The sequence below is a fragment of the Danio rerio genome, chromosome 1 (genome assembly GCF_052040795.2).
Source record: "Danio rerio strain M-AB ecotype USA chromosome 1, GRCz13ab, whole genome shotgun sequence".
NCBI classification, from domain to species: Eukaryota; Metazoa; Chordata; class Actinopteri; order Cypriniformes; family Danionidae; genus Danio; species Danio rerio.
Genome location: NC_141021.1, coordinates 61,950,001 through 61,960,000, shown reverse-complemented (window position 1 = coordinate 61,960,000; position 10,000 = coordinate 61,950,001). Strand labels below are relative to the sequence as shown.

Below are 10,000 nucleotides of genomic sequence, written 5' to 3'. Positions count from 1 at the left end.
CGCCAGCGGCAGGTTGTAGGTGAAGCGAGGATGGATGAACTCCGGCTTATAGAACCCGTAGAAGAGATAGGTGCGCTCCAGAAACCCCTGCACACACACACACACGCACACACACACACACTGACAGTTAGGGTGCTTTCACAGCTAGATGTTAGTTTGGGACCCTGGTGTGTGTGTGTGTGTGTGTGTGTGTGTGTCAGAGCAGCACACATTGGCGTTCCTCTTTTCCTCACCGTTCCTGACAGCAGGTCTGTGATGTGCTCGTGAAACACCACCAGACCCTGACGAGACGTGTCCGGATACACACTGCACTCGCTCACTGCAACACACACACACACACACACAGAGAGAGACATCAGTGTGTAATCTCTAAGCAACTGCTGTGTGTGTGTGTGTGTGTGTGTGTGTGTGTGTGTGTGTGTGTGTGTGTGTGTGTGTGTGTGTGTGTGTGTGTGTGTGTGTACCGTTGGTTCTGCTGTCGGTGGTGTTGTGCGCCGTGCGGGACGAGATGATCATCGGCAGCATCACGAACACAAACATCAGCAGAAACATGACGAAGTTCAGCAGAACCACGAACCGCAGGAAGGAGAAGTAGGAGAGGATCCCTGTGCCGAACATGCCTGAGGAGCACACACACACACGCACGCACGCACACACACAATCACACACACACACACACACATAAAGACACACAAATGAATAACACAGATGCTGATGGGCAAAGGAAACACAGATATACACACACACACACACTCACACACACACACACACGCACGCACGCACACACACACACACACATAAAGACACACAAATGAATAACACAGATGCTGATGGGCAAAGGAAACACAGATATACACACACACACACTGACCCTCGATCAGGTGTATGTCTGCTCTCCAGAGCTGCAGGGCTGCAAGCGCCTCGGCTCCGTCCTCCTTCATCCGCTTCAGTGAGCGACGCACACTCACACTCCACACACCCCAGCCAGAGAGAGCGCCGCCCTGCTGGAGCCGCTGCTGCCTGCGCACACACACACACACACACACACACTGAAATCTCGCTGTATAGTTAGCTATAGCCGCTAATGTTTCTGAAATCTCTGTATAGTTAGCTATAGCCGCTAATGTTTCTGAAATCGCTGTATAGTTAGCTATAGCCGCTAATGATTCTGAAATCTCGCTGTATAGTTAGCTATAGCCGCTAATGATTCTGAAATCTCGCTGTATAGTTAGCTATAGCCGCTAATGATTCTGAAATCTCGCTGTATAGTTAGCTATAGCCGCTAATGATTCTGAAATCTCGCTGTATAGTTAGCTATAGCCGCTAATGATTCTGAAATCTCGCTGTATAGTTAGCTATAGCCGCTAATGTTTCTGAAATCTCGTTGTATAGTTAGCTATAGCCGCTAATGTTTCTGAAATCTCGTTGTATAGTTAGCTATAGCCGCTAATGATTCTGAAATCTCGTTGTATAGTTAGCTATAGCCGCTAATGTTTCTGAAATCTCTGTATAGTTAGCTATAGCGGCTAATGATTCTGAAATCTCGCTGTATAGTTAGCTATAGCCGCTAATGATTCTGAAATCTCTGTATAGTTAGCTATAGCGGCTAATGATTCTGAAATCTCTGTATAGTTAGCTATAGCGGCTAATGATTCTGAAATCTCGCTGTATAGTTAGCTATAGCCGCTAATGTTTCTGACTTCCCGCACAGGTGCAGATTAGCGGGGTCATGAACTCACTGTTCCCGCCGTTTCTCCTGCATGCTCATTGGCAGCTCCCTCACCGGTCGGAGCTCCTCCCCACTGTGCACAGGCTTCTGCTCCGCCCACTTCACACTGCTGATTGATGGTTGCCGGCCCCGCCCACTGCCCCGCCTCCTGGTGCTGCTGCTGGACTTCCTGCGGTACAGCAGAGACTGGTAGCTGGGCAGCTGCTCCAGCAGGAGGGGGGCGGCAGGGGCATGGCGGTCGGGGAAAAACACTGACGGACAAACAGCACACACACACACACACATTACTATTACACACACAGTACAGAAACACAACACACAACAATAGAGCGCTACACACAGTCAGGCTTAAGCCTTGCATCACCCAAACACGGCAGAGTTAGTGATGATGATGATGATGATGATGTCAGCTATATAAGGGTTAGGGCTGATGATGATGATGATGATGATGATGTCAGCTATATAAGGGTTAGGGCTGATGATGATGGTGCTAGTGATGATGATGGTGGTCTTAGTCACAGTACGGTCAGTGGTGATGGTGTTGGTGATGGGTTATATGTGCTGTGCTGTGCTCAGCTCTTCAGCTCATCGCTGCTGGAATCTTCAGATAGTAATCGTGTATTTTTGTCGTGACCGCAGCTGTAATCACTGCTCTGCAGATGAAGGTGTCGGTACAGTGTTACACTGCGCCTCATCAGATGTGTAACTGATGATGTGTTCAGATCTCGCCTTCACTGCTGTCTGGATAACAGCGATACACCACTGCAGGACACTGAAGATCTGCACTGAGCACAGCTGAAACCCAGTCCTGCTGCCTACAGTGCTGAATGACACATGATCTGATCATCTCTGCACACACACACACGCGCACACACGCACACACACGCGCACACACACACGCACACACACACACGCACACACACACACGCACACACACACACACACACACACACACACACACACACACACGCACACACACACACGCACACACACACACACACACACACACACACACACACACACACACACACACACACGCACGCACACACACACACACACACACACAGCACTGTGACGTCACTGCACTGCACGCACAGACTCGCAGAAGCGCATATTTCCTTTCGGCTGTTCAGTGTCTGACTTTACACACACAAAACAACACAACACAGTTATACTCGGGTCTTCCCTGTTTAGTATTTGTGTGTTAAACTCAGTTGTGTGAGTTTAACACACTCAGCGCGCATGAAACACACATCAATAACTTATACACACTTTGAAAAGGCAAAACTCACCCGCATCAGACGCGTCCATCAGGGTGTGTGTGTGTGTGTGTGTGTGTGTATGTAGTATGTAGTATGTAGTGTGTGTGTTAGTCCAGAGTTGGCGAAAGCGAGCACTGCTCCATGTTGCGAGCTGTAGTGTGTTGTTGTTAGTGTTCGGCACAGTGGGTGGCGTTAGGGTCGATCCTGCAGCAGTGCATGATGGGTAGTGTAGTCCGCAATCTTGCAGCAGTGCATCATGGCTACTGTAGTCCGTGAGTTGTCTTATTTCACATGTAGCAGACGGTAAATAAAAGTGGTAAACCCATGTGAAAGACCATACAAAACATAATCCAGCGCTGAGGTGGAACTTGAATGCATTTATTAGTCGGTATGATCACAGATATCTGTAGCTCAGAGTGATTGAGCAGCTCCACCATCACACTCTGCACAGCAGTGATGAGGCCAGTGTCAGTGTGGTCCAGCAGGGCTGAGCTGACCTCTGCTCGCCTGCCAGTGATGGAGACTGAAGTCTACATGCTCAGATGATGACAGTAAGCGTTTGACATGAGACGTGTGTGCTTCTGAACACACTTCACCACAGATTGTTTTGTGTTTTCTGTAGAAACAGCAATATATTACACACATTTACTAATCATCGCACCATTTGCGAATACATTTTGCGAGCATCATATTGCACTATTGTAGTAATACTGCAGTCTAACCGCAACGCATTGAAGACCATCTGCACATTTGCTTTGTCTGCCAATTTCTGACAGATATTACTGAGCAGGACACTCATCAGAGCCGTGAAGCATTACTTGATTTTAGGTGTTTTTCAGAGGCTAAACACCAGCAAACTGAGCACTCTGCTGTAGAAAGTGATGTCCACCTGAGATAATGCCAAAGTCGGACATCTTTAACATGTGAACACAATTATAATGGTTCCCAGTATATTAACAACATGAATCAACATTTAGGCAGTTGTATAGTGTACAGTGTGCCTGCATAGTCATGTCCACATATTGTGATGCTCTGATTCAGGTGTGTGATGTGAGCTGATTCAGGCGGAGTGTACACGGCTGATCTGCTGCTGCTGTGCGCCCTCTGCTGGAGGCGTCTTGCTCTGCTCTTTTACCGTCACACATCTCATTGAATAGACATGATCTGTGCATCATGCACACTTAACACACAGCTTTATTCAATTCAATTCACCTTTATTTGTACAGCGCTTTTACAATGTAGATTGTGTCAAAGCAGCTTCACATTAAAGATCATAGTGAATTGGAACAGTGTAGTTCCCTTGATCTGATTCGGGTTGGTGTTTGCTAATATTTGGTGTTTAGCTGAGTAAGGTACATGTAAAGTTCGTATGATGCAGCACACTTTAAACAGTGTAATGGTAAAGGACTGAATGCAGACGTGTTTGTGTATATAATTGACTCCTGTGATGTCTGATTGGTCTAATGGCATTCATTATATGAGACACAAACGCCACTCGTGTTCTCTGACGTTCCGATGCTAAGAGCTTCACTTTGTCCAGCAGAGGGCGCACAGCAGCAGCAGATCAGCCGTGTACACTGCCTGAATCAGCTCAGCTCACACACCTGAATCAGTGCATCACAATATGTAGACATGAATAAGTAGGCACACTGTACACTATACAACTGCCTAAATGCTGATTCATGTTGTTAATATACTGGGAATGATTTTACATTTGTTCATATAAGACATCAACTCTGTTGAACTGAGAAGCAGGGTTTTTGTACGTGTGACTGAACCACAGCAGAGTCTTAATGACCTCTCACCTGTTCTCATGTGTATGAGCACAGTACTGTGTAAATCCCGGATGTATGCGGGCTGTCTATGTTAGGGTTAGAGTTAGCCTAACCCTAACCCTAATACACACTCAGGAGGCGGAGATCAATTTACAAAATATCAGTAATTTATTAAATACAATTGAATGATTCGATTAGGGCCCTGGGTCACACATGTGTCCTATTGATTATACAGAAGACAGCAGGCGCTCTGCGAGAGTTTTCTGAAGACTAAAGACCCAGTTTATATACACAGGAGGAGGAGAAGGCGGGTCTCTGTCAGCTTTTCTGCACCGTCTCTAGTTTCTGCACAGAGGAACTGGACCAGTGAAATGCACATGCTTAGACACCTCCATGGGCTCCAATAAGTCTTCATAAATGGCTACACAGGGAATCAGAGGCGAGACCTGACATGGAGTTTCAGCAGACGAGAGCACAAGTAGCAGATCTGCAGGAGAGCCGGCTCTACAACGGCCTCAGGTATCCATCATGTGCTCCTCTACACCCCCCCCCCCCCCCCACCTCTTCAGTCACGGAGCGTCTGCATCTCTTCATGAGGTGCATCTCAGAGCTACCTCGTGCTGTTTGGCATGGTTCTGCATGTGTCTGTGTGGTGGGTTGGCACTCCGCTGTGCGGTAGGCACGTGTGTTATGATGTGAGTTTGGGGAAGTCTGTCCTCCTCAAGTGTGAAAGTGTCTGTCTCTTCACTCCAGGTGGTGATCAGTGTTTGGGTCAACATCTGAGCAGGCGGAGCTCCTGCTAAAGCTTCTGTTATCTTGAACTGATGGTTCTTTGGTCTGAGGTGGAGCGGCACGGTGGCACAGTGTGTAGCACATTTGCCTCACAGCAAGAAAGTTGCTGGTTTGAGTCTCGGCTGGGTCAGTTGGTGGTTCTGTGTGGAGTTTGCATGTTCTCCCCGTGTTGGCGTGGGTTTCCTCCGGGTGTTCCGGTTTCCCCCACAGTCCAAACACATGCGCTATAGGAGAACTGATCAACTACACTGGCCGTAGTGTATGAGTGTGTGAATGAGTGTGTATGGGTGTTTCCCAGAGATGGGTTGTAGCTGGATTGGCATCAACAGTACCTCAGGATGAGCAGAAGCAGACAGACGTGAGTAGATGATGCTCTTCAGATGACAGCCTCTGCTCCAGTGTTCCCCGCTCTGCTGCCCTGATCAGAGCTTTAGTTGAAGACCAGTCCAGCTTTACTGTGATTCCTCTACATGTGTGGAGATACAGCAGACTGAAATACATCCAGACCCACGGTGCTACATAAATAAACATGATCCTCCTCACCGAGAGTCTGTCAGGTGGAGTTCAGGTGAAGAGTGCGGTGCATATGGAGAGAAGCGCGTCCTACAGGGGGTCTGATCACTGCAATGCGGACGACACACAGCTCTATCCGACACTTCATCCAGACGAGCCCTCAGTAGCTGCAGGATCTGGCACCGCCTGCAGGACGTCTCAGCTGCTGAACCTGGGAGACTCTGAACACCTCAGCTCCACACACTCACCATGACGAGAGCACAGAGGGTGAAGGAGCGCTACAGGGGGTCAGTGCGGCCCACTCGCCTGTGTGATGATTGGCTGACCTTAGAGGATTGAATGTTGTGTGTGTGTGTGTGTGTGTGTTTGTGTGTGTGTGTGTGTGTGTGTGTGAGTGTGTGTTTGTGTGTGTGTGTGTGTGTGTGTTTGTGTGTGTGTTTGTGTGTGTGTGTTTGTGTGTGTGTGTGTGTGTGTGTTTGTGTGTGTGTGTGTGTGTGTGCTGATTCAGAGAGGTGTGTGTTTAGTCCAGTTGTTGTGTGTGCCCGATGGTCTGGTCTGGTCAGCATGCAGTGAGCGGCTCTGAGTGCACACTAGTTAGTGAACACTAGTCAGAAGTGCTCATAAATCAGCAGCTGAATGGAGGGTCCGAGCGCAGGCTTGCGTGAGTTTGGTCTTTCACTGGTCGTGACCCGCGCTGTGAGCTGGGTCAGAGGTCAGCGGAGGTGTCAGAGGATAAAGGCCAGAGCTCCCCGCGGGACAAAGAGCCGCGGCCGCACGGGGGGCTTTCCCAGCGCCTCCGCATACTAAAGCAGGACAGGGGCCGGCAGCGTGCAGAAGCCTGAGCGCAGCGGGAGTGTGTTCATGTGTGTGTGTATCATGCACTCCTCTGCACTCCTCGTCCTCCTGTGTTTGTGGCCCGCGGCGGCGCTCGGACCCTCGGACGCGGACCATGCCGGAGTCTGTCCCAACCAGCTGAACCTGCACCTGTGGGTGGACGCACAGAGCACCTGCGAGAGGGAGTGCCACAGTGACCAGGTGAGGAAACACACACACACACACACACACACACACACACACACACACACACACACACACACACACACACACACACACACACATTTATACACACAAACACACACACATACACACAGAGACGCACACACATGCTTATATACACACACACACACTTATATACACACACACACACACACACACACACACACACACTTATACAGAGAGAGTGTGTGTTTGTGTGTGTGTGTGTGTGTGTGTATATATGTGCATGAATGTGAGTGTGTGCGTATGTGTGTGTGTGTTCAGCCGCTCCTCGTCTCGTTCGCACCCTGCAGTGTGTTGTTGTTGTTCACACCTCCTCCAGACACAGACAGGAAGCCGCTGCAGTTTAAAAGAGCTTTGCAGTTTTCTCAAGTGTCTATATCTGGTGTGTGTGTGTGTGTGTGTGTGTGTGTGTGTATGTGTGTGTGTGTGTTTCTGCAGGACTGCTCCTCCTCTGAGAAGTGCTGCACTAATGTGTGTGTGTGTGTGTGTGTGTGTGTGTATGTGTGTGTGTGTGTGTGTGTGTGTGTGTGTTTCTGCAGGACTGCTCCTCCTCTGAGAAGTGCTGCACTAATGTGTGTGGTCTGCTGAGCTGCGTGGCGTCCCGTGTCTCTGACGGCTCCTCTGAGGGTCAGTGGGCCGCTGGTGGGTCGGGGGGCAGCGCTGTGTCCTGCGAGGGGTTCGAGTGCCGCCAGCAGGGGGCGGTGTGTGAGCTGTGGGAAGGCCAGCCGGTGTGTAAGTGTCAGGACCGCTGCGGGAGTGAGCCCAGCTTCACCTGTGCCTCTGACGGACTCACCTACTTCAACCGCTGCTACATGGACGCGGAGGCCTGTCTTCAGGGGGTGGAGCTCTCAGAAGTCACCTGCCGGTTCCACCTGTCCAGCCCAAACTCCAGCCCACTGCCGCAGGACCCCACACCTCCACCTGCGCCGACAGACGCAGACACCCAGACCTCCGCTCCCACCCTGTACTCCAGCCCACAGCAGCAGGTCACTTACCTGGGCGGCACCGTCAGCTTCCACTGCGATGTGATTGGCCAGCCGAAGCCAGAGGTCACCTGGGAGAAGCAGTCGGATGAGCAGGAGCGGGTCGTCATGCGGGCCGATCAGATGTTCGGGAACGTGGTGATAACCAGCATCGGGCAGCTGGTGGTGTATAACGCGCAGGTGTGGGACAGCGGGATCTACAGCTGTGTGGCGCGGAACTCTGCGGGCGTCCTGCGGGCCGACTTCTCGCTCTCCGTGGTCAGCCATGCGGATCAGGACTTCTTCGATGACCCTGCAGCGGGCCTGCCTCTGGGACGGCCATTCTCGCCGGCAGACTGCTCTGCGGCTGTGGAGCGCGGCGACTGCGGAGAGAAGCGTGTGGACTGGTTCTTCGATCCTGCCCGAGGCTCCTGCCACACATTCACACACGGAGGCTGCGAGGGCCGCAACCGCTTCCATACCTTCGAGGAGTGCCGGGCGTCCTGTCAGCGCGAGGGGCAGGCCGTGTGCTCACTGCCCGCCGTGCAGGGACCCTGCAGACACTGGCAGGCGCGCTGGTTCTACAACAGCCTGACGGAGCGATGCGAGGCTTTCCTGTACGGCGGCTGCAGCGGCAACAAGAACAGCTTCGGCACGCAGCGCGAGTGTGACGCGCACTGCCCAACACACCGACCGCGGCCCTGCAGGAGCTGCCGGCACAGGGGACGCATCATGGACACGCTCTGCAGCAGCGACTTCGCCATAGTGGGCCAGCTCACAGAACTGATCCAGGAGCTGGACTCGGGAATGGCGCGGTTCCACCTGCAGCAGGTGTTGCGGGACGAGAAGATGGGCCTGCAGCTCTTCAGGACACAACACCTGGAGGTGCTGCTGCCACAGGTGGACTGGAGCTGCCCCTGCCCCAACATCACACAGCTCCAGCTCCCCCTGCTGGTGATGGGGGTGGTGCAAGACGGGGCGGCCATACTGCTGCCCCACAGCTACGCCCGGCCCGTCTCTGAGCGCCGCCTGATGAAGATCCACGAGGCTCTGGACAAGAACATCTGCGGGACGCTGAGGAGACTCCAGGACTGATCCCGCAGGTATACCTGTGCACACACAGTCAACACACGGCCAACACTGAGGAGCAAACCTGAGGACATCTGAATCTGGGATCAGCAAGAGCAGACGGAGCGGACAATCAAGAACATCCTGATGAGCTGAGGGAAGCTGGCGTCTGTCGGCCTAACATCTCGACAGGTAAATGAGTCCCTGCCGAAGACTCTGAGGTGATCTACAGGAGGCTGGAGGGACTGCAGTGACTGCAGAGTTGGGATGAGCGGACGGTCGCTGTGTTCAGGGTAATGAACTCCTCAGAGCTTCTCCTGGAGTTGGACTGAGTCTTCACTCCTCTGGTTGCCGACCGCAGGCTTCATCAGAGTGCTTCAGGGATCCGGCTGCTGTGTTCTGCCAGCGGGTGTATTCTCAGTCAGTGTAAGAGATGAAGCTAGACGTTGAGCTGGAGGTGTGAGGTGTGCTGGTGTGTAGAAGACACGATGAGTTCTGCAGTAAATGGCGGTGGTGTTCAGCAGCTCGACACTCACGTCTTTCCTCACTCCTCCACTTCTGTCATGCGCTCAGGACACCATGATCATTTGCTGTCATTAGTTTCTGTAGTTCCTCTAATATCACTCCTGCAGGACAGATCTGCTCTGTGTGTGTGTGTGTGTGTGTGTGTGTGTGTGTGTGTGTGTGTGTGTGTGTGTGTGTGTGTGTGTGTGTGTGTGTGTTTACCTGCGTTACATGTGTCCTCTCATCAGCCTATTATATTAAAGCATTCATTCATTCATTGTTCTTCAGCTTAGTCCATTTATTCATCAGGGGTCACCACATTTACACAATGGATGC

At 51.5% G+C, this 10,000-nt stretch overlaps 2 protein-coding genes across 6 annotated transcripts in view; one reads left to right on the top strand and one right to left on the bottom strand.

Moving 5' to 3' along the window:
- The window catches only part of tmc7 (transmembrane channel like 7), an 8,267-nt gene extending 5,104 nt beyond the window's left edge, over positions 1–3,163 (bottom strand). For 3 of the 4 annotated variants that reach the window (XR_015477290.1, XR_015477289.1, XM_087238343.1), the window contains exons 1-6: positions 3,022–3,163; positions 1,740–1,980; positions 872–1,020; positions 465–620; positions 234–319; positions 1–87 (exon numbers count right to left, since the gene is read on the bottom strand). The exon at positions 1–87 is cut by the window's left edge and continues 56 nt beyond it. Coding sequence is in view for 2 of the 4 variants with exons in the window: in XM_087238343.1 (XP_087094469.1) it covers positions 1–87; positions 234–319; positions 465–620; positions 872–1,020; positions 1,740–1,980; positions 3,022–3,040 (738 nt within the window). In the remaining 2 variants the exon portion in view is untranslated. Of the gene's footprint in view, positions 88–233; positions 320–464; positions 621–871; positions 1,021–1,739; positions 2,157–2,220; positions 2,623–3,021 lie in introns of those variants that run through there. The other variant, XM_087238342.1, reaches the window with a different exon arrangement.
- A 3,740-nt stretch (positions 3,164–6,903) lies between these two features.
- Positions 6,904–9,941, top strand: wfikkn1 (WAP, follistatin/kazal, immunoglobulin, kunitz and netrin domain containing 1). Of its 2 annotated transcripts, NM_214747.1 has the most exon segments (3): positions 6,929–7,106; positions 7,670–9,805; positions 9,836–9,939. In NM_214747.1, coding segments are annotated over 2 exon segments (1,677 nt in total). In that variant the 5' UTR covers positions 6,929–6,947; the 3' UTR covers positions 9,188–9,805; positions 9,836–9,939.
- Positions 9,942–10,000: the final 59 nt, after the last annotated feature.